Here is a 25,724-nt window from a genome sequence, read left to right on the forward strand (position 1 = left end):
AAGCCTGACAATTAACGGTAAAACTTTAGAACAAGTTGAAAACTACAATTATCTTGGCAAAATAATTAATCATACAAACGATTACTCCAAAGAAATCAAAGTTCGAATAGAGAAATGACGAACAAACTTCAATAAAATGAGAAAGGTACTTTGTGCAAGAGAACTGAAATTAGACTTGAGAATTAGGCTGGTAAGGTGTTATATTTTCCCGACTCTGCTTTGCGGAATAGAAGCATAGACACTTAACGCGTCGACTATTAAAAAGTTGGAAGCATTTGAACTTTGGGTGTATAGAAGAATCCTGAAAATATCATGGACCGAGCATGTAACAAACAACGAAGTTATGAGAAGAGTCAACAAAAGAATGGAAATATTGGAAACCATCAAGACACGAAAGCTGCAATACATGGGGCATGTTGTGCGTAATGAAAGATACAACATACTTCTATTAATTATACAAGGGAAAATGCAGGGCAAGAGAAGTGTAGGAAGGAGAAGAATCTCATGGTTGCGTAACTTGAGGTGGTACGGATGCACATCAGTCGAACTATTCAGATCGGCAGCATTTAAGATCCGAATAGCCATGATGATTTCCAACCTCCGTCGCGGAGAGGCACGTAAAGAAGAAAGAAGATGCACTCACCTTGACCTAATGGTAGGGCCCTCCAAGTGGCGTAACATTGGCATTATTAAATTTAAAACAGTGATCCTTATACGGAAAGTAAGTTTCCATTTGTCTCTTCTGCTATTTTTGTTGATTGTGGTAGAGTCTTGCCTGTGAGATTCGTAATTAGATCTGTATATCTGATTGGCTATCTTCCTCGATATAGCATCAGAGATATATTGATCTATCAATTATTAGGATACTGCAATTTTGCCACTTTACAGTAAGTTTTGTACACTAATATTATTTCACTATAATTTGGGTTTAACACTAAAACTATGTCTTTACATTTTTTATGCACATCCCAATTAAAAAGGTAGAAAAATATGTCCTTGTTTGACGATTCTTCTTCTTCTTCTTCAGTCTTAAGTAATCCAACTTTGGACATAGGCCTCCCACAAATCAATCCAGTGTTTTCTATTTTGCGCCAGTTGCTTCAGTTGTTTGCAATATTATCGGCCCATCTCATTTGTGGTATTCCTCTGCTTCTCTTTCCTAACCATGGTCTCCATTGTTGTATTTCGTGGTTCCATCTTTTATCCTTTAGTCGGGCATTGTGTCGTGCGAAGCTCCATTTTAATTTGGCAGCATGTTCTCCTGCGTCTTTTACTTTGATTTTGCTTCTAAGCCATTTGTTTGTTTTTTTTTTGTCTATAAGTCTCACCCCGAGCATTGATATTTCCATCGCTGTTATCAGTTTGTGGCCATCTTATTTGTTCTGTACTAAATTTGTTCAGTTTGTTCTTGTAAATGATCCAATACATACATTTCACAATTTTATTGGGTTTAAGATTCGATTCGAGCTGTATTAGCATTGATTTAAGTAAAATCATTCTCCAAGGTAATACTTATTCACCACAAACACCAACGGCATCAACTTCTCGATTCTAAAGTAATTAGTTTTTTATTTTAGTTCATTTTGTGAGATTTCCGTATGTTTTACATCTTTTAAAAATATTTAAAATAGACCACGTGCAGGCAAATGAGATTTGACTTTGAATGACCTTGTTTATGGGTTTTATTACATTACTGACAAATAACTCAGATAACAAACAGGCCTTAAACGTGTTTTCGATGACATTATTTTGTTTAAATTTGTATTTAAAGAAAGCAAAAAATTGTAAACATGTTAGATGACATTTTGAATTGATTGTGTGCAAATGCTTATTCCATTCTCTAATTACGAGTTTTTACGATGGCTTCGTATTACCAAGTATGGATTCCATATTAAAACGGTATTTTTCATCGTTTGTGTGAATTTATTGGAATAAGTTTTTCTTTTTTATCCGTTCAAGAACTTGTGTAATAACTAAGAATTTATTCATGTATATTTATTTATCCAATTAATTGTGTTGGATAATTACAAAATTAATTCTTCACTGTCATCGAATAATATTGCAACTCAATATTATCTATTATTATTAATCGACGATTCCAGTAACCTTGTATAAAACCTACTGCATTATGTGAGTTTATTTCTGAATAATAAAAAATACGTAATTGTAAACCAGTCTGCGATGACTAAATTAAAATGTTGTTTTCTAACTTAATTATACATGTTTGTCTTTTAATTAGAGAAATCATAAATTCATTTTATGGGAATTGCCAGACTGATTTTCCCGCATTCTTGAAATTATCGAAGAGTTATCTAAGAATTCTATTATAGAGGAAACTTTATTACAGAAGTGATTTATATTAATAATATATGAATGATAAGGTCATTTATAAGTCAATAATAATTTGATATTAGTAAATACGATATAGCCATCTTTTTAAAATTAATCAATTGGATCCTTATGCTGATGATTTTTTTAGGTAGTAGATTCTAATAAACGGGGAAGTTTGTCCAGAGTTTTTAGTAAACCATTTACCTATTTTACTTAAAAATATCCGCCTGTGAATAGCTCAGAAGTCGCGTTCATACCCACAGCCGATCCCAAGCCCGGACAAAAGAGGAGGGTTAGAGGTTAGAGAGGGAGAAGTTAGCATCCTACCCATTGTAAAAGAAAACAAGGCTCAAAGAATCGATATAAATCCTCGGACCAGACGGAACCTAAGATGACGAACCACGCAAAGAAAAGGAAAACGAGAAGGAAAAATAAGCCCACAATCAGTTTAGCAACATGGAAATTCTTTCTTTCAACAACGAAGACCACGAGATAATAGAAGAACTGATAAATAAAAACATAGACATTTGTGCAATCCAAGAAACCAAGAAGAAAGGTAAAGGCCAAAGAGACTATAATCAATATTTTCTAGCATACAGTGGAGTGAAGAAAGAAGAACGATCACGAGCAGGCTATACTTAAAATATAAAGCCATAAAAATTTAAAGACAACATAAATAACTGCCGTTATATCTCCGAAAGAATAATACATATGAACATCACAATGGACTACCAACAATTAAATGTCATATCTATCTATAGCCCCGAGGATTGCAAACCTAAGGAGGAATGAGAGGCATTCTACGAACAATTGCAAACCATCCTGAATTAAATACTTCATGAAGAACCCCTAATTCTTATGGGTGACTTTAAGGCACGAATCGGAAATGAAATAGTTCCAGGAGTAAAACAAAGATTTAATGAAAACCATGTCAACGCAAATGGAGAACTCATGGCTAAGCTCTGTGCTTTTAACGATCTGAGAATCATTTTTCGACCATAAGCTCCAGTATAAATATACATTTGAAAACTCCAGGGGGCACAAATCTATGATTGATTTTATAGTCACTAATAGAAAAATCCACCCAAAGCAAATTCTAGATATCCTGACGGAACTGTTTAAAGGAAAGGAAAATAATAATCAACACAATAACGTACCTGAATTAAGACACGAAATAGAAATCAGTTTTCAGGAAGTAGAAATAGCCATAAATTCACTCAAAAATAGAAAGTCACCAGGACCAGATGGAATAACCAACGAGCATCTAAAACACGGAGGAGAAAGTATAACCCTAAAGATGACAAAACTTATACAAAATCTAATGTTGCATTGCAAGATACCAGACGTATGGAGAAACAGCATAATGATACCAATGTTCAAGAAAAGAGATAAAGATGACCCCAAGAATTATAGAGGTATAAATCTACTAAACACCGCACTTAAGCTTACCACAAAAGTCCTAACCAACAAAATCAATAAACTAACAAGTTAATCAGATTAACAACAAGGATTCAGCTCCGAAAGATCCTGCCTAGACGCCGTATTTGTATTAAGACAAATCACAGAAAAGGCCATCGAGTACAATAAACCAGCATATCTATGTTTTATAGACCTGACAAAGGCTTTCGATCGCATGTAAGTCGAAGACGTCTTACACCTACTGTATAAAAGAAACATACCAATCAATATTATACAAACCATCGAAAACATCTACTTCCATAATCGAATACACAACACAAAAACAAGAACAAGAGTCGATAAAGCTGCAATTAGACCTATATTAACATATACGACGGAGACAAGACCTGACACATCTAAAACGAGACGACTACTAGAAACAACAGAGGTGAAAATACTCCAACGAATATCAGAAAAAAGTCTGTTGGATAGGGAGAGAAGCCAAAACATAGGAAGAGCATGCAATATAGAAGACATAAATGGATGGGTGACAAAACGGAAACGGATAGGATAGTACGAATAGCACGAGATAAGTCACCAAATGGACGAAGAAGTATTGGCAGACCAGGAAAAAGATGGTGCGATAATTTAAACAATTTAGGAGGCTAATATTGAAGAAGAAACAGGCTTTAAAGCCTACATACAAGAAGGAAGAAGAATTATTGACTCTTGGTATAATCTACTATTAATAAGAAAACCCGGATTAAGGAAATTCAATATGTTTCGTTATACTTGGCACTCCTTTAGGTGCAGTGAAGGCTTTTGGTCATATTTATTTATCGTATGGCTTTATTTACACATCATAAAATTCTAATATATAAAAAAATTAAAAAGTAAAATTTACAAACAAAGATCTTATTATATCAAAAATTAATTTATCTATTCAGTAGGTTCTTTCGTAGCGAACAGGGAAAGCTCGCGACTGCCTTCATAGGCTCTCCTCCACCTCCACTATATGTTGCATCGTTTTTTTTTGCAGCACAGTTTCATATAGGAGATGGTAGCTTCTCGGACTTGTTTAGAAAAGCCTCATATTTGCCATGGTGTGTACGGACACTATTTAGACGTGTCCATGTTTTTCTTGGGTGGCTTCTGTGTGATAATATGGTAGGTTCTGCGTTTTGTGGAGCAGACCTCTGATCCCATTCCATCTGCCAGAAAGTGAGAACATCGATTTTTGGTCACAGTAATTTAAATACTCAACATATCTAGAGGTGATAGTCAACAATCGGGGTACTAAGTTGGGGTAGATATTTAACACAAACGATGCTACAATTGTTCTTTAAAATTCTATATTACTCATGATTATTACTCTCTCTTGCATAAAGATAATGGACCTGGAATAAAAATAAAAGTAAAAAAAAATCATAGTGAATATAATTGTATCATCAATTTCAATTATATCATCAAAAGGCTCCGTAATGTTTTACCAAACATGTATCACAGTCTAGAAAAGAAGCACATGTGTGTTTTTGTGTGACTAATTTATCTGCCCGTATTTAATTCTAATGAAGCTGTAATGGAAGGTTTTAAATAAATTTATCCGAATGCTGCATATGGCGACTTAATAGACTGTTTTGCGTACATCATTTGCATTCGTGTAATTATGTATTAGTCACCGGCAAAAAATATACACCAAAAACGTGTTTAGCAGCTCCAACATTATAATATGGCTATTCTAGGCCAATCATTTGATTCTAATCTGTCAGGCAAGCGAGTAACAGTGGATTATGAGTTAATAGAATGACCAATTTTTTTTTAAGATTAAAATAATTTATCGTTATTGACAAGTTTAGAGATTTTTTTCTTGATTACTTGTATCACTACTTACTTGTGTTTATTGCTGCGAATATGCATTTAAACTTTGTTATTTACTTTACCTTTGTTTCTATTTTTTTAAATGTTAATGTTAATGTTATCATATAAATTTCTTCTTTGCCACAGGAATTGCATTTGTGCTCGCTTCATAAGGGTATTATTATGTTTCTTATATTATTAGTTTTTCGCCTACAAATAGTATAGAACGTTGGTTATATATCGCGATATTCTACGATTGGAAGGAGCTTGATGAAGAATTTCTGGTAACACTTTACTCGGTCGACTGTAACGGTTGAATTTACTTTTCTTCTAGTAATTTTTATAATAATTATATTAATTATAAACACTAAAATTTAATAACTAATACATCCGGCTCGAAGGACCCTGTAGAGGGGGCTGAAACAGTTCAGTAAATGTGCATTGAATTTATAAAAACTATGATTTGAAATTGAACTTTATTCACACACACGTTATACGTTGTTGAACGATTTCGCCATCTTGGGATGTTTCCATGAATGCGAGGTGGGAAGTTTCGCTCTAATTTGGCGCTAAATTATAAGCTGTCTATAATTTATACAAGCAGGTTTTGAGGAAGTCTACAATGTATGTGGTAAAAATGGTGGGAGAAAAGCTGCAGCCTGAATAACTCCATGGTTTCGACGCTTCTTCTGTACTTTTCTCGCCAATATTCAGGACTATTTGTATCTGGTAGTATTATACAAGCTGTTTTGTCATTTATGAGATTTTATTTTGTCGATTCGGTTCAAATCTTTCTCGAAGTGAATGAAAGGTATATAAGTTTTAAGGTTAAATTTTCGGCGTTTTTCTACGATTTGTTCGATTATAAATGTGTTATAATTGTATGGTTGCCCCTTTCTATTTTGTTCTGCTTGGTAGAAACGGTAGGACGGTTACCAAAAGTATTTTATACAGTAATGTTTCTGTATTTTCTATGATGTCTGTTAATCTTCTTAAATAGAGTGGTAACCTCTTATATCTACCATACTGGAAAGATGTAGGTGACTTAAGTGACTTAAAAAATGCTTGCATAATATAATTATTAATGAAATCATCATCATCATCAACCAGCCTTCATTTATCACGTCCACTGCTGGGCAGGCCTCCCTTAAACTCCTCCATTCTGTACGATTTTGTGCTTTTTGTTGCCAATTTTTTGTGATACGTCTGATGTTGTCAGCCCAACGTGTAGATCGTCTTCATCTACTACATTTGTCTGCTCTTGGCCTCCAATTTGTAATTTTGCTCGTCCATCGTGAGTCGTGCATTCTCGCTACATGGCCTGTCCAGTTCCATTTCAGTTTCGCTATGCGTTCCACAACATCAGCAATACTCGTTCTTCTTCGCAGATCTTCGTTTCTTATTCGGTTCCGCAACGTCACTCCCAGCATAGACCGTTCCATTCGTCTCTGTGCCACTCTCAATTTCGAAGCCTTGGTTAGAGTCATAGTTTCCGCCCCATAGGTCATGACCGGTAATACGCATTGGTTAAATACTTTTCTTTTGAGGCTAATTGGTATGTTGGCCCTACGTGTGTCTCGCAGTTTTCCAAAGGCTGCCCACGCTAAACTAATTCGTCTTTGGATTTCGCATATTTGGTTATCTCTGCTGATTCTCATTTCATGACCCAAATACGTATATTTCTCCACCACTTCTACCACTTTGTCTTGAGTAGTTAAAAAAAATGTTATTGGGGACCATATTTGTCATAAACTTAGTTTTAGTCAAGTTCATTCTGAGGCTCACCTTCGAACATGCAAAGTCCAATTCATGTAACATATCTGTGGCTTCTCCTAAATATTCTGTGATGTAATGCAATAATGTTAGGTTATCTGTATATGTTGTACAATTCAAAGTCAAAACTTCTTTTCCAGTCACTATAATTTATCCAACCCAGAAAATCCTTTTCGAGTTATTTCACTTTTGACCTTTATCTCCTCATCTTGATCTAACTGTGAGTTTACACACACACACACACACATACACACGCGAGGCGTTCAACCCAACCCCTAGTGACATGTGTATACCACTGCTAGTCAGTGGGATCCACATGTCCGAAGATCAAACCGGTCTCGCTCCAGAAGAGCTAATCATTCTGGAACGGTACCTATCTGACCCCCAGGTTTTTCCACCACCCCTTTGCTACGTGTGACATACGCAGCAAAGGCTTATGAACTTTACGTCGGGCTATTTGGGTAATGAATAAAACCCTCCGTATCGATATGGTTGTGGTTAGGCCACCTGAAATTAAGGGGTAGCTATAAGCTTTTCTCCCTATTGACTTTACTGAATTTAATTTGGCATGAGCATGAGCAACTGTGAGTTTATAATTGCTCCAAGGTATTTATACTTGTCGCCCCTCTCTAACGGTTTACTCTTCGATGTCAGATATATGTTGTCAACAGAAGTGTTCGAGATCACCATGTAGACTCCGACAAATTTTAGTTTGGGAATGTGACGTAGTGTTTCGCGCAGACGGGCGGATCGTTTCTACCAGTGGCGGACGGAAACCGGTAGCTTTAAAATAAATTTTTATAAGTATATTAAATTAAAGTGAAGAATGAATTTGTCAATTTTTATCTTCATAGTTTTTAATATTTATGAAGTTTATAGTCAGTTGCATTCGATAAAATAATGAGTAAAATATTAGGAGTATTTTAATAAATAATAAATTCGTCAATACTTACCATTTATTAACATTGCCAGGAAGGAAGGAAGGGTTTCAACAACACAAAAAAATAAGTAGTTTATTTTAACTAATTTAATAATGTATTTATTTTCTAAACAGTAATTATTGTAAAGACTTATATGTTTATTACACGCTTGTGACAACTGGGTGACAGGGAAAAGAAAAGTATTTTTAAGTGTGTAAAATTTAATTCCTAGCCGAGCACTTTCGGCTTACAAAGCCATCTTCAGTGCTATGGTCAATCATTTCAAAATACCACTATGAAGAGAGAGGGATCCCATGTATGAATGAAAAAAAAATTTTAACTTGCCTATGCAGTTTTTTAATAACATAAAAACCTTTGTTCGAATTTTGAAGTTTTTAAATGTTTTGTTGTGAAAAATTGTAATTTGAGTGTTTTCATATTTTTGTACTTGTTTACATATGTTAGCCCACGCTTCTATTACCACTTCTGAACATTTTATTCTTGTTATATTTTCAACCGGAATCGAAATAAATTATGCAAATACTTAGTACTTTTGAAAAGACACTATTCATATAAAGTACTGTAAATTGTAGAAAGTTTAACCAAAAAGATGCCAATAAAATATCAATTTAAAATACATTATCCATTATACAGTTTTATTTGTTCTGCTGAATAATTATTTTACTGTGTTACCTAAAGCCTAATCCAATTTGTAGGTAATCTTTTCTCGATGGTGTACTCGTATATAATATTTTTGATGATTTCCACTTCTCCTTTGTTCAATTTAATTTTTTTAGCACGAGAACGTTTTCTTTTTGGGCTTGTAAAATATGAACTAGTCGCTCCATTTTCATTTACTTCTCTACCTTCTTTTCTTATTTTGATTAAGGTGTTTTTACTTATACCTGTAGTTGGTAGAATCCTATCCCTATAATTACCAATGTTAAACGTTACTAAATGAAAATATTGAGAAACAAAATTCACTTTAATTATATTTACTAACAAAATCCTTATTGAGATCGGTGATTTTCTGTTTCAAGCAAATAGTATGAAGTATCTGATGAAACATCGTAAATAGATAATAACAAGAAAATAAAATGTCATTGACAATACTTACGTCAATTTCCTTAAAGGTATCAACAGGTTTTTGGTTGCTTCAAAATGTGCCGCCTCTTGTTCGATAAATGTAATAACATTATAAATGATTGCCTTTGCTTGGCTATTTAATCCCAGCCCATTTGTTCCTATCTTTTTAGAAGCCATATTGTTAAATAACTATTATTAATAACTAAACTTAACACACTATAAATACACTAAATGACTTAATAATTCACTAATTACTGCTACCAATATACTAAGCACTAATCTAAAATAAAATAATAAAACATCCAACACGATCAAATCAACTAGTCAAACACTCTTTGCGATAGATAACTACGACACTACGACACTGGCAAATAGCAAACTGGCCGTTTCCATGGTAACACTAGTAAACAAGAATCACTGCGCATCGTCGACTTATGAGTCATATTCCCAAACTAAAGTTTGTCTGAGTCTATTTGGTTTTATCTGTATTCATTGTTAGTCCCATCTCTTTACTTTCTCTGTTAGTGATTACATTACATATTTACAACATCTTCAATAAGATCATAAAAAGTATCGAACTCTATGATACAGAAACCTGGGGATGAATAGAATATGCAAGAATGAAACAAACATTGAAAATAAAAATTAGTTCAAATCATTGATTTTAATAATACAATTTTAAAAAACATTTTTAAAAACTATATTTTTAGTAAAAACTCTATCGCTTCCTTGAATTAATTTTTCTTGCGACGGTGTATCCACAACTTTGACACTGTTGACGTTTGACTTTATATTGAAAATTTTACGATCAACAAATTTTTGACACAACAACTATTTTTAGAATAATAAACTTTTTGCATGGATTGAAAATTTTAAGATCAACAAAGTTCCAAAAGAATTAAAAATTAAATTTTTTTAGAATAATAAACTTCTTGCATGGATACCAAGTATATATAAAGAAACATAAAGCTTTAAACTACATATTTCGCTTATTAAATCTTACCTTAAAATTACAGTAACCAATAATGTTGGCAACTTTTGCGAAACAATTAATTACTGATAAAGTAATAAAATTTCCGAGTAAGGATATTCGAATCGTCAATTTGTAAAATGAATTAGCAATAAATCAAACATATCGTTTCAGTAACAAAATATGATTGATTAAGACTCAAAAAGTTGAGATGTCACTTGGTAGTTCAGATTTCTTTCCGAGGTGTCGCTTGGAGTTATCGTCCCGGACAAACTGTGTTTCCGTGTGTCCTGTCATCCTAGCCTTTTATGTAGATCTTCTTCTTCCTATGCCGTCCCCATTAACGGAGGTTGGCGACCACATTTTTAAAAGTTTCTCTGTCTTTTGCAACGTGAAATAATTCGTCTACAGTCATGTTTGTCCAGTCTCGAATATTTTGCAGCCATGACTTCCTCTTCCTACCTATTCCCTTTTTGCCATCGACTTTACCCTGCATGATGACCTGCAGAAGACTATATTTATCATTTCTTAGTATGTGTCCAAGGTTTGCAGTCTTGCGTACTTTTATTGTTCTCAACAATTTTTTTTCTCGACCCATCCTTCTCAGCACTTCCTCATTGGTGACCCTGGCAGTCACCAGATATATAATATTTATGTAGATAGATAAATCTATTACATAAATATATATATATATATATATATATATATATATATATATATATATATTATTGTGATATTTAAAGTCTTGGTGCGCCAAGCAATAATTAGCTAATTAATTTTTTTGATTAATTAAAATTATTTAAATGATGGCCCAACACCGAAAGGTACAAATGGGTCTACTGATTAAGTAAGTAAGTAAGTATTTAAATGATATGATTATGACTCTATCACACTTTTTAATTCTTTTATCTCAGGGTTAAATTCGTGCTTCAATATCTATGCTATTACATGTGAAAGGTAAGGTCCAAAGAATACCGGAATAATAAAAAACACATATGATCTAACACTATATATTGAAATAAAAATAATGAAATAATTCACACTCAAAAGTTTTCAATAAACAAATCTCATATAATGATTCTCAAAATTGTGTTCTACGTACGTGAACAATCAAAATTAATGGTACAAACAATATTAATTGAAATCTCAAAATCCCAAACTATTCTAACTCTCCTAATCAAAATATTTATATCCTTTCTAAATTAAGCGTAAAAATTGTGTTATCAATAAAAAAAAACTGCAGAAAACAAAAATATCTCTCTCTGATGATGAGTGGTCCAAATCCTTGTTCCTTGTAGACTATATTATCTCCTCTCAAACGCTCCCTATGTAATCAGCAATCTTACAACAGATTGTTGCAAGTATATCGTCCTTAATGATCTCCTTCAAAAGCACAAATCATTCAAATTATGATAGCCTTTCTCCTCTCGATAAACTGAATCTCTCGTTGGCCCGAGTGAAAAATGACTCTTGGAATATCTTCTCTTTACGATAAACTGAATCTCTCGTTGGCCTGAACAGTGACTCTTGGAATATAAGTAGAAAAATATGACTTACAATATTTTGTTGCTTCAGCTTCTGTCAGATACACTAACTCCACAAAAACTCACTAACATTCAACACTACTGCTTGCTACTTCTCGGGAACCGCCAGAGAACAATTACTGTTCGTCTTACAGACTTGGAAAACCAACTTATTATCTTTTCTCTCTCCTAAATCTAGCTAAACTTTCATTCCTACATACCTATCCCACCTTTTTCAATCTCCGCCAATCAAAACTCGTCACAATTCCCCCATTTTTTCATTTCGATAACAAACAAATTTTTACCTATAATTATAAAATTTCCTAAAACTTATTTACAAATAATATTTTTCTATAATTCTTAAAAACTAACAAAAACCTCTTTCTAAAATCTCTTCTATTGTCTCTAATCACTGCATTAATGTTTTTGGAAAACCCGGTTCAATTGTCTTTGGATTTCACTTAAAATTATGCGGGTCACTCAAGTATAACAAAGAAATAATTTATGTATAGCTTACATTTTGTTTAGTACAGGTAATCCAAGAATTTAATAACTTTCCTTCTTCGAAATGTTTGTTGGTTATTATCTGAATTATTTTAATGTTTTTGAACTTTGAAATATTTTAATCAACCCAATATTTTTCTCGATTTTACATATCATAACAATATATATATATATATATATATATATATATATATATATATATATATATATACATATATACATATATACATATATTTGTATATATATCATATGTGTCAAGTTTTACCCGGAATTTTAAATTTTAGGGTCAATGCCAGGCCTATTCTTCTTATATTTACAGTAACAACTAACCGGTTGTTACAAGCACACGATAATGAGACTGATAAACAAATGTCACCTAATAAGTTTGTAAAATTCTCGAGAAAAGGTTATTTTTGGTTCTCAAATAAAGTCTCCAATTGTCCTTGGACAACAAAGCTACTACCTACTTGAAAAGAAATTCAATTTCGAGTATGTACTTTTGGATCATTGCGCTATCCATTATAAAATTGGCGTATTTTTTTCATTTAGGTGTCATGGAACGAAAAATTAAATGTTGTTCACATGATGAAAGATATAAATCAAGTAATTTTTTTTTTTTGGATTACTCAAAAACGAATTAAGATAATCGTGATAATTTTGATAACGTTTAAAGTATTCTAAAGATAATTACTAGATTTATTTTAACCACTTAGACTTTCATCTAAAGGCTTGTCCACGTTTGAACACAACGTCGAGCGATTTCTGTATCTACACTCTAGACAGTGCCTGGATACAGATAGACTATCTAAATAGAATCGCGTGACAAGTTCATGTTTATAGACACGTTAACAAAATCGTAGAACATTGGACTCCTATTTAAAGTGGGAGACACGAGACAATGGTTAGACAATGTTGTGCAATATCTAGTAGTTTTGCGATTCTACTAGTCTTTATGATCCATGAAAGGACGTCTCTCTATATTGGTTTCAGTATTGTTACACAACAATTACCTTTTTTTTATTTAAATTTTATTGTATCTAATCAAATATGTTGAGTTGGTTTTGCCGTGGACAAAACTAACTCTATGTTCTATCACCCGTTTTTTAAACTTCGTCCTGTCTGATCTATGTATACCTTTTGGGCAAGTACCACAAGTTATCTTGTATATCCTTAATATAAATCGAAGTTTAGGGGTGTCAAAGAGGTGTTGAGGATTGCAAGGCTGAGTAAGGACAGGACTAGACCTCCAAACCCTCATAAGAAAAGTACAGGATAGAGACGAATTTGCAGAAGAATAAAGAAGTGTTATAGTCCTCTCTACCATGCACCATAATGAGAATTTTAAAGATCATCTTCACAGGGAACCAAATATGATATTATAATATTGAGCCGTCGAAAAAATATAAATTTAAGACCATGAAATCACTTATTTCTACGGCTCGGTAGTAGCTTATTCAGTATGCTGAATGAAGTGACATTTATGGTTTGGCCTAACAGAACTTTAAAATTAATTTGTAAAACAACAGCTGAACAATTAGTTCACTAATCTTCAGAAAGAAAATTAAGAAGAATATACAAATCAGCAAAACGATCTATACCGAAAATATGTTACGTTCCCAGCAAGAGGGGACAGGAAACAAAAACAAATTTGCGATATTTGCCACAAACATGTTCGTAAAGATCACTGTAGGTATTGGCAGGATGTTTGACAATTTCTCTTCTGAGGAAACTGTTGTATAGCAAAACATGTCAAGTTGACGATGTTCTGTGGAAATTAATAAACAGTCCTGTATTTTTATGTATTGTTTTATGATTTAACATGAATTTTCATCAAGTAACCATCAATTTCGTAAGTAGTTATACCAGTAGTAGACCATAGAAATAGTAAAAACAATTAAAACGTAGGCCAAATTTTTGACTACCAACTTCAGATTAAAATCCAGAGTAAAAGGTCGGTAAGCAGGCGCCAGAAGTAATGCCTAAGAGACCTTTTTTTTCGTTTCTGAAGGAAATTTCTCAAAACTGTAGCAGCTTAACCCATCCTTAGAGATGGCTAGCGTGTGTTGGATTCAGGGTAGAGGAGTACATCCGAACCCATTTCTCCATAGAACGAGGTCTTGCAAACGAATGCCTTCCTGTTATCCTGCCTACCAACTAAAACCACCCTCTCCTGCTTGTGCGCTTTTAACTGTCGCACGTGCCGTACTCCGAAAGTGGGATGGAGGTCCACTGTAAGGCTAACGGCACTTTCGGAGCACTCCCTTCTTTTATCTAGATCTTATATCTGTCGTTGGTCCGGCTGGTGTTTCTCTTTCTCTTCTTTCTTCTTAGTGACTGCTCGGATGTAATTGTGTACACTATTCCATCCCTCCTTACAACATCCCTCCTTCATCTTCACGATCATATCTCTCACAGTCATAGGGTTCATACCTATTTCTCCTCACTGCCCATCTACTACACTCCAGGCATTGTGTGAGTAACGGTGTCAGAGTATTTATAGTATAGGCATTTATCTGTATCTGTCTTTCTTCTTCTTCTTGTAGTTCCTTCTCCTATCGGAGTTTGGCTATCATCACAGCTATCCGTACCTTATTGGCGGCTGCTCTAAAAAGATCTACTGAGCTGCAACTATACCACTCTCTTAGGTTTCTCAGCCAGAAAATTCTTCGTCTTCCTATGGATCTTTTACCCTTGATTTTACCTTGCATTATGAGCCTTAATATCTCATATTTCGCACCTCTGGTAAAGTGGCCTAAATATTCCAGCTTTCTTGCTTTGATGTGCTTTATGACCTCACAATCCTTTTGTAGCCTTCTTAACACTTCTGCGTTTGTAACTCGTTGGGTCGATCTGTCTTTCTGAACCTATAAAGATACGCACTAAAACTTGTAAGTACTTGCTTCAGGAAGGAATCCAGTCGCCTGTAATTACAGTCCACCCAGACCCTTAGGCCTTGTTCCACTCTTCTTGCTATTTTTTCATTGATCGTTTCCTTCTTCCTTTTTTTATGGCTGTTGTCAAATGCTTCCTTCTCTCATAGAGATGTCTCCTTTCTACTCTTAACATATGCAGAGTAACGCAACCCGTGATAGTCCACAAGACCGCCGCAGATACAGTCCTGTAGGTGCATGCTACTCGCAACAGTCTCGTTCTGTCCACTCATATCATAAGAGCCTTGTAGGTTGGTATCTCCACCCCACTCCAGCCTTGTGCCACGTAAAGGATGATTGACTGCACAACACCGTGTAGGCCACTCCTCCTTTGATTTGGGGCCCCTAATGTTGGGCATCACACTCCCCAGCTCAGCCGCACTCTTCGCTGCCTTCCGGGCTACCACCCGTGTATGCTTTCCCCATCCGCCATATTGGTGTAGCGTCACTGCCAAATATTTGAAGCATTTCTTTGATGTTAGCTGTGACCCTGCACATTTAAGTTCCATCCCTTGTCTTTTACGTTTACCCTTCAGAATTATCGCTGCGGTATTCTCTGCCGTGAGTTCCATTTCATAGCTTTCCATGCCTGTGGTACATGGTACCCGCATCACATCTTTCCACTAAAGACTGTTGAATGCATTTCTAGCATCGAAGAGCAGTAGAGCCGCCCAGCGCTGTTCGTCCTCAATGTTGTGCAATGCCTCGATTACCCTCAAAATTGCGTAAACTGTGCTTTACCCCTTGCAAAATCTAAATTGTCTCGGGTATAGGACCCCTGATCTCTCAATTGTGTCGTCGATCCATCCTCGCTTCATTCTGTCGTACCACTTCTAGATGCATGGGAGGATGCATATAGGGCTATACTTCTCTCTAGTTTTAAAAGACTTTTTAAATAATAAAAAAAGATATTGTAAAAGATACTTTTTCAGAAGATACATAATTCCTTCTAGTTAAAATAGTTCAATCAATTAAAATTTAGAAACCAGTAGGAGTTTCATAATTTTGTTTATCAAATATTGGTTTTTTATTTTCTGCTGTTTTTTTTTTATTTTTTTTAGTTCCTAAATCAATGTTGGGGTAATGAGGCTAAGATCCCGAATGGCGGCATTCCAAAGTGCTAACTATATTAAAATCAAGAAAGGATCCAGAGAAACCAAAAAGCTACAGTTATATCTCCCCCCTCTGTTCAACATTCAAGCTGTCTTTTTCTTTCGGTGCCATATTAGGTCCCCCTACATTGGCGAGTTATTCACGCTCTTCAGCTAATTAGAATAGTTGTTCGGCACTGCGTATTCCTTGAGTTATGATATCTATATCCTTCCAATCCCTCTGCGGCCCTCGATTTTACTTTTCATGGACGAAAGATTAATATGAAATATAATCAATCCACACATGGAAGAAAACCTTATAGTGGAACAAGCAAGTTTTAGAGGAGGAAGTACACAAGTAGATCGCGTGCTTAAAAAACGGAGTACCACAAGGAAGCGTACTCTCGCCAGTACTCGGCAGTATATACACTAATGACCAACCGATCCGTAATGCGCCAAAAACATTTATTTATGCCGATGATCGTGAAACCGCCTAACAAACTAGTAGTCTTTTGTACATCAAAAGACTACTAGAAGAACTACTACTACTAGCAGAACATCAAAAGAAGAATAGAGAAAATCAGCTGCCTCCAAATGCACAAAAAACATAAATTTCCCTCACAAATAGATAAACGACCATCGCCATCCACTATTCGGCCATATTTATGTACACAAATGACATAAATCTAGAAGATTATTCAATGATACAGTTAAACCATCATCCCACAACTAAAAAGCCACGAGATCCATAATGTGGAAAGAGCAGCAAACAGGACATATAACAAATACTTCAGAAGTACTCTCCCACCAGTTACACAACTTGACTGGCAATAATGGAAAACACTGAATAGACTGCGTACAGGTGTCGGAAAATCCAAACAGAATACGGTATCCTGGGGATACGTTGAGGGAGATGACAGCTATGGCATGCGGTGTGACCCAATCAAAGAGACACCTACTGAAGTGTCGTTTCGTAAACTGTGAGTGCTTTAATACAGATTTAATGGAATGCAACGAAGCAGCATTAGCGTATGTCAACCAATGGTTAAACGAAATATGAAACGAAAAAAAACGAAATATTTGTTTTAACTTAAACTGTAAGATTTGTGAGCAGTGTATTTAGTACATAAAATAATAATGCTGTTTTTTTCAAGTTATGTAAATTTGAAATTGTTTTCGTGTTGTTAAGACTTATATTGTGGATATAGACATAAATTAAATTAGGATCTATTGTTAGAAAATAAACACGTCTGTTAATGGTCCAGTAACATAAGAAACCGCTTTAAAATCGAACTAACTCTACTTATCTTCATTTATCACTTGTCGAGACAGTTTGGCAAGCGAAACACATTTATTGGAAACATGTAGGAATTCTTGTGTGCGACCACCAAGGCCGCTAGATCCAGATCCTTCACTGTTTTTGAATCATCCGTTAATTGTAGTCAAAATAAACGATAAAAAATTCGATTCGATTGCATTGTTTAGTTTGGCAACTTACATCGCTTTTTTTAAATTACATCTTTTATTGAATTTAGGAACGTCTCGGTTAGTATGTGATAACAATTGTAGATTAAATTAATATCTATATAATAGAACAAACACGAAGAATGTCACAAATAAGAGAGAGTGTATATAACCTAGGATGCTGGATAAAAATATAAAGCTCTTAACTCTAATATAGAAATATCTTAAACACTAACGGTTTAAAAAGCCAACCAAAGGTACGAAAACATAAACAAAATCCTAGAACTACAGCACTACTTACTAGTTACTATAAGTCTTTGGAATGTCTATCTCCATTATTGTCCATCCAGATCTTGAATGTAGAGATGTGGTGATGTGGCAACCCTGGATGTCTAAGGGTACCAAGAAACTTATGCGAAAACTTCTTACATTTATATTGCAATACAAGAGATATTGCTTCGTCTCCGTCTTCGATCCAGAGTTTTTACCTTGTTTAGGCTGTCGCCTCTTCAAGGAAGGGGTACTCCTTTTTTTGCGGAGTAGTGGGGGCCTGGTAAACGTGATAATTGATGCTTATGGATATGTAGTGGATTGCTAAAATGCTGGGGTTCAGAAGGTGGCGTATGTGTGTGGACGATATGTTATGATGAAGCGCAAAAAAAGAATTATTGGTGAGGAAAGCCAAACAAGTCGAAGGAGGTACTTCAGGGGTTACCAGCCATACTAGGAACGGCTCTTAATCAGCATTTTTGACATGTAGTTGTTAGCTGCGATATTTGATGGGAAATGATTCTAGAATATCAAAGTACTCATCAGAAAGTTCGTGACCAGTTGTGTAGAAGTTTAGCTGGAGGAAACGGATCTTTTCTTTTTGGAACCCTGGTGAGTATTTGCCCTCGGCGATTGCAAGGCGTCTTTAATGTTTGTGTTGCTCAGTTGTTCGAGCCTGTGATGGTTTAAAGGACATACCTCCTGCTGAGGGATAGGATTCTGTCCTTAATAGGTGTCAGATTAACTACCTAATATATGTGTGCTGATGGAAAATGACTGCACTTTCTCATGCAGAATCTAAGGGTTTCCTTTCGGTGGCCATAATGGTGTTAATTTGGTAGGTGTTAAGAGATGCGTAGACGCATGCCTTGTATTCGATAATCGATCTTATAAAAGTTTTGTAGGTGTACAATAAAGTTGTAGATAGAGTCCTGCCCATTTTACCGGCTAGCACTGCCAGAAGTTTAAACCTCTTTCTCACCCTGTCTTGGGTATCTTGAATCTCGGTTTTCCAGTTGAGAGTCCTGCTAAAATGAACTCCCAAAATGGAAACCGAGTTTCTGAGAATAAGGTCCTCTCGTAACAGAGTTATTCGGATATGAACATCGAGACAATTGGAGGATTTGAATAAGGTTAGTTGTGTTTTGGAGGGATTTATGGTCACTCTCCATTTATTGCACCACCTAACAACTCGGTCTAAGTGATTTTGAGCTCTTTCGAATACAGACAATTGTCCACGCTCTCTGTGTGGTCCTGACTTGAGGACTGCAGTATCATCAGAGTACAGAAGAGGGGTTTCTGATCTATGCTGCGGGCGGGGAATGTCACTATTGTAGACTGTGTATAATATTGGAGCAAGAATTGAGCCCTGAGGTACTCCAGCTTGTGGAGTAAAGGGTGTGAATAGGATGTCGCCAACTTTGATCCTAATCGTCCGATTAGAGATAGGAATTTATTAGTTTATCGAAAGGTGTGGGCAATCCAGCAAGGTGGAGTTTTTCGATCATGCCTGTGTGCCTGATCGAATGCCTTCTGGACGTCTAGGAATATACCTATGACGTGTTTCCTTTCATTAAGTGATTGTGAAATGAAAGTTGTTGCTTCAACCAATGCATTATGCGTGGAATGTTCACCCCTGGATCCGAATTGGTAATCTGGAATGGCGAGGTGAGCGTCTAGGAATTCTACGAGTCTTTTCTTAGCGATTTTTACTTTGTAAAAATTATACTTTTTTAATAAATAAAAGTTTTTTGTTAACTGTTTTAGTACAATTTAATTACCTAAGAGTTAATATTCACCAAAAAGAACAAAACAGTAATTGTTTTCAAATATATTCATAATCATGAGAGAAATAACTTCATATTGTAAATATAGAATACTGGAACAGTAAAGACAGGCCTTAAATAAAAGGATATTAAATCTGTATTTGTCATAGTAATTATTCTAGAGCATAGTATTCCCAGGGAACGCTCGCATTTAAAACAATGCATTTATTTTACCTATCGGTCGATTATGGTAAGATCCTATGGTCGGAGCGAGGGCCGGCGCCTCGTTATGAGCGCCCACTTATACATCTAATAGGCCACTCGCCATGAGACACCCTATATAAAAATATCAGTTAAATTTTAAAGCAATTTGCTTAAAATAATTTCTGAACTTAATAGATTACCACGTAAACAAGAAGTGCAACATGTAACAGGTAATCTTCCGCATTAGAATCCAGCGCCTTGTGGCAAAAAGGCTGGTGATGAGTTTATCTATCTGCGGTGATGAGTTTACGGGTCTCCATAGGATGTCGGTGATCAGTTTGCTATATCTCGTAGGGTCTTATAATTTAATGGGGGGCTATAAAGTGATGTTCGTACACGTCCAATATTTGGGGGATTGCTTATAAGGGCAATCATTCGATGTAATAAAAAAATTACATCCGTCACCTGATTATCCAAGACAAAGTTCATGGTAAAAGATGGATATGTCGTAAAAATTCTTTTGTGGTTGCGAAACAAAACATTGGACTGGACAAGAAGTAGAGCAGTTGTTCCATGTAATAATGAACAGTGATCAATTCAACAAAATTAGCATGGAGAGCCTCAAAACAGGTCTCTCATGAGATCGTTTCTTTGGCATTGAAAGAAGTCTGTAGTTGACCAGTTAGGATTGGAATTCATTTGTAAATCTGCAACACAATTAACACTTAGTGTTAATTTAATAATTTAATAAGTTTTGGACTTAGGGCCCCCGCAGACTGCAGACTTTTATCGGCAGATATAGTTTGGTCGGCTTCGTAATCAGTACGGAGAAGTATGCATATGCGCACATTAAACCGATTTAGTATGTATCGGCCGATAAAAAATTTTGATGGGCTTCCCGATTGCCTTCACACTAATCAGTGTAGGCTAACTACGACGTAATTTACGTTTTAACTTTAAATACAAAGAAAATATATGTTTTAATTAGTTTTTAAGGTTCATTTAATATTGTATAAAAGGGACATGATAGTCAATCTTTTGCTTCTCTCGCATAATTTGTTTTTGTTTTAATTATTCAAAGTAAATATTGATGATTTGGGTACTAATGATTTAACGGTATAATTTTGCTTTGTAGATTCATTTGATAACACGTTAAATGCATTTACCTTAAATTCTTATGTTGTAAGATTAATTGTTTACAATTTGTTTTGTTCGATTGTTGAAATTGTAATTAAATTTAAATAAATCTTCTCGGCCAATAAAGATAAAAACTTTTACGTTTTTTATAACTATCCTCAATAATAATGACTTTAAATTCGTTTAAAATAAATATGTGATTTACATCAGAAACCAGAGAATTTTGCAAATCAGTCCTATTATGTATCCATTACTTTGTGTTGCTGAGAGTGATTCTAATTGTTTTATATTCATTAATTCATTCTTTCTAACGTCATAGCATTCAAAATTCTATTCTTGCTTGAGGAGAATTATTGCTCCGTGTCGTTTATAGCTTGCTGTGTGTCATTGCTGCTGTCGTGACTCTTTTCCATTTGTCCATTTTTCCCATGTCATGATACCTGGGCCATAGTGGTGTCCAGTTAGCATATCAGATATGCCCTCTAGGCATATCTAAATGTGGGCTTCTCTGTATATGTCCTATCCATTCTAAGCGAAGAGATTTTATGTATCTGACTATATTTTCTCCCTTTAGTTCTTTTTCAATTTCGGCATTTGTTTTCATTCTTCTTTCTTCCTTTCTTGTTACATTGGGGCCTAGTATTGTTTTCATTATTTTTCTTTCAAATTTTAGAAGGCTATCTTCCCCTTTCTTGATAATCGCCGTTGTTTTCATTCCGTATGTAATATCACCAAGTGGGAAGGAAGGGCCTGGAAAACTACGGCCACTTATCCATTCCCACGGTGCCTTACAGAGGTACTTCGACCATGTTTGGTGGAACATTGGTATTTCTCACATGATTGATGGAATAAAACACATTTTTAAAAGGTGGAAAATGTCCAGCCACGAGTCTTGGTTTGCATAACGTGAGCAGAGCCCCGACAACGGACTCCCAGGGTACAGGAGACCATATAAGCGAGCCGGAGCAAGACTAGCCGTGAATTCTTCTCTCATTTTTTAACTAGGCTTTTTCAAGCAAGCCTCTTCAAGCAGAATTGCTCTTTTTTTTGTGGAGCTAGAGGGGTGTGATAAACGTCAGAATGATTTTGCGTATTGGTTTTTGGTGGTGGAGCGCTACAGAGCTGGGGTTCAAAAGGTGGCATTTGTGTTAAGGAGCGCACTAGAGGAATTTTTTGGTCAGCCAGACAAGTCAGGGAGAGGTACTTCCAGCCTAGAAAGGTGCTAGCAGCCGTACTAGGAACGGCTTTTGATTAGCGTTTTTGACTTGCAGTTGTTAACTGCAATATTTTAGGGGGATTGCTTCTAGGGAAACTCATCAGGAAGTTTGTTTCCGGTGTTATGTAGAAGCTTTGCTGGAAGGAATGGAACTTTTCTTTCGGGAATCCTGGTGAGTATTTGCCCTCGGCGATGGCAAGGAGTTTTGAGTGTTTGCTTGGCTCGGTTGTTTGAACCAGCTATAGTGCGGAGGACATATCTCTTCCTGAGGGTTCGGATTCTGTCCTTAATTGGTGTTATGTTAGATATTTGGTAGATTAGTGCTGACGGGTAGTCTTGCGCTTCCTCGTGCAGAATCTGAGTATTTTCCTTTCGGTGGCCATAATGGAGTTCATTTGACAAGCATTTAGCGATGCATAGACGCATGCCTTGTATTCGATTATTGGTCTTACGTAAGTTTTGTAGGTGTGCAATAGTGTTTTATTTGACGTGTTGCCCAGTTTACCAGACAACGCTACCAGGAGTTTTGCTCTTTTTCTTACCCTGTCTAGGGTGTTTTGTATGTCGGTCTTCCAGTTGAGAGTCCTAATAAATGAACTCCTAAATAGGACACCGAGTTTCTGAAATCAAAGTTTTCTCCTAGGTTTCTCCTAGGAGGGTTATCTGGTCTCGAACATTATGGTAGTGGGGAGATTTGAATAAAATTAGTTGAGTTTTGGAGGCGTTAATAGTAACTCTCCATCTATTGCACTAATCAACAATTCTGTTTAAATAATTTTGAGCTCTATCGAATACATGAGTGAGGGTTCCATCGATTCGTTTGTCCACTCCGAGGAGTGCGCAAAACAATCGTGGCCCTGGTCTGCCTACCTTTCGGCATACGACCTGTTCTAACCAATATCTAGGGAAGCCGTGTCAAGCGAACCCATCCCATCGCCGCACTCCAAAAATTTGCGGCGAAAGAAGAGTCCCCCTTTTTTTCTTTATTAAACCCAAAAACAAATATAATGGTACAAAATTAAAGTTTTTCTAAATGTTACATAAATTTCTTAAGTCTAGTTTCTAGCTGCTATCTATTCTATTCTAATCTAGTTTTATAGTCCATTTCTATTTATGCTATTCCTAATCTACTTCCTAATCTATACTATTCGCTCCTAGTGTCCTGTCACTGGGGGGGGGTTAAGGTCGCACTTACTCGTGAGTGTCACTGATCGCGGGGATCACTTTTTATTAGTGGTCCCGGGGCAAGGGCAATTTGTGTATGGAGGTAATTGTGTATGTGTTCGTGTATATGTGAGTATGTGTGTGTATGTAGGTTGTGTGTGTTTTATTATGTGTTGTGTTGGTTATGGGATATGTGGGTGTGTGTCCATGATTTTATTGGTCGTCTTCTTCGTCGTCTAGTATCATTTGTTCTCCCCAGTCATTTATCCATTCTACTATTTCCTTGTTTGTGGTGTCGATGTTCGTTGGTGGATATGTCATGTGTACTTGTGTTAGTTTATTTGTCAGGGTCTGTCTCGCTGTAATTCTCTGTGGCAGTGTGCAGTCGTTTATTATGTGTTGCTGGTCTTCTAGTGTGTTGTAATGTGTACAGTTCCCGTTGGTGTTTCTTAAGTTAAATCTATTGTAATATTCCTGTGTATGTCCGTGTCCCGTGAGAAGTTGTGTGGTTTTCCAGTTAAATTTTGGTTCTGTCAGTTTCACTTGTTGTATTATGTTGTATGTTTTGCGTCCTGTTGTTGCGTTGTTCCAGTATGGTTGCCATTTATTTAGTTTTGTATTCAGCTTTATTTGTTTTATATCCTGCCTTGTGGTTACTGATCTTGTGTTTTGTGGATTTAAGTGAGCTTGGTTTGCAAGGTTATGTGCAATTTTATGGCCTGGTTCGTTCTTATTTGTTTTGGCAACAGTGTAGAGTATGTTATGTTTTGTGAGTATTTCTAGGTTCTTTTTTATTTTTATGATCGTTTTATTTCTGTTGTTTCCGTCCTGGAGTTGTTGTAATACTATTTGTGAGTCTGTGTAAAAGGTTATTGTTTTGTTTTGGTATTCCAGTATGTTTTGTGTAATGTTTTCGGTGTTTATGTGTAGTGCCATGGTTTCTAAGTCATTTATGTTTCCAGTGGTGTCGATTATGTAATTTGTTCTAACGTTGGTCTGGGTTGATTCTATATTGGTACCTATTGTTTTACTGGTGTTGTCTTCTATGTTTTTGACACTCGCATCTGCAAACGCCCTTATGTCCGGTGTAGTGTCATGAAGTTTTTGTATAATGCGTGCGGTTGGGTGTTGTGTCTCTATGGTTCTGATTTTGTGTGTGTCTATTGTGTTTTTGTGTTCCGTGTAGGTTAGGTGTGCTGCCAAGGCATCTACGCTTAGCGGAGTCGTTCCGGCGAGTACATGGAGGGCCGATGTGGGGGCGGTGTTGTATGCCCTCGTGATCGCTCGCAGAAATGGTCTTTCTGCGGCGGCCAATTGTTTAGCGATTCTACTGTCTGTCGCTCTCTTTCCCCAGATCTCTGCTCCGTATAGGAGCATGGGTTTTATCGCGCCTTCGTAGATGGCCTTGAGTGTCTGTGCTTTGCGGCCCCAGTCTTTTCCTGCTATTATGAAGAGCTTGTGACCAATGTCGGCTGCTTTTTGTCTGTTCAACTTGACATGATCCAACCATTGAAGGCCCGTGTCTATGGTCAGTCCTAAGTATTTTAGGTTTGCTGACGGTGTTATTAAATCATCTTTTATTCTGACTCGGGGGGCCCTGGTTGGTTTATGCGGGATGAACAGAGCTTCAGTCTTACTACTGTTGTATGACAGTTTGTAAGACTCAGCCCATTTTTCACACACCGTCCATATTTGTGCCCATTTGTGTTCTATTTGGCCTAGAGATTTCCCAGTTAGCAGGATTATCTGGTCGTCCGCAAAAGCCTGTATTATGTCGTATTCTGTTGTCACGTTTGTTTGCTCGATGGCGTCGAACCAGGATTCCATGAGGAGGATCCAAAGTATGGGACCCAGGCTCGACCCCTGCGGGCAACCTTTTTCTGTCTTATTTTGTATGTGTTCTGTCTTGATAGTTCGGTTTTTGAGAAAGTTTGTGCAAAGTTTGAGGATGTTCTGTGGTGTGCGTGCTTTATATAAACTGCTTGTTATGGCCGGTGTCCATGCCGAGTTAAAAGCGTTCTGTAAGTCCAGTGTTATTATAAGTGTATGGAATTTGTGTTTTTTGTTGTAGTTGATTTTATCTGTAATTTGGTTTATCGCGTCGATTGTCGTGTGTCCTT

At 36.0% G+C, this 25,724-nt stretch overlaps 1 protein-coding gene across 1 annotated transcript; it reads right to left on the reverse strand.

Annotated features, from left to right (window-relative positions):
• Nucleotides 1-23,817: 23,817 nt before the first annotated feature.
• Nucleotides 23,818-25,431, reverse strand: LOC140438945 (uncharacterized). The gene has a single exon (XM_072528580.1). The coding sequence runs from the start codon at nucleotides 25,429-25,431 to the stop codon at nucleotides 23,818-23,820; it is 1,614 nt and encodes a 537-aa protein (XP_072384681.1).
• Between the last annotated feature and the right edge of the window lie 293 nt (nucleotides 25,432-25,724).

Source organism: Diabrotica undecimpunctata, chromosome 4 (assembly GCF_040954645.1).
Source record: "Diabrotica undecimpunctata isolate CICGRU chromosome 4, icDiaUnde3, whole genome shotgun sequence".
Lineage (NCBI taxonomy): Eukaryota > Metazoa > Arthropoda > Insecta > Coleoptera > Chrysomelidae > Diabrotica > Diabrotica undecimpunctata.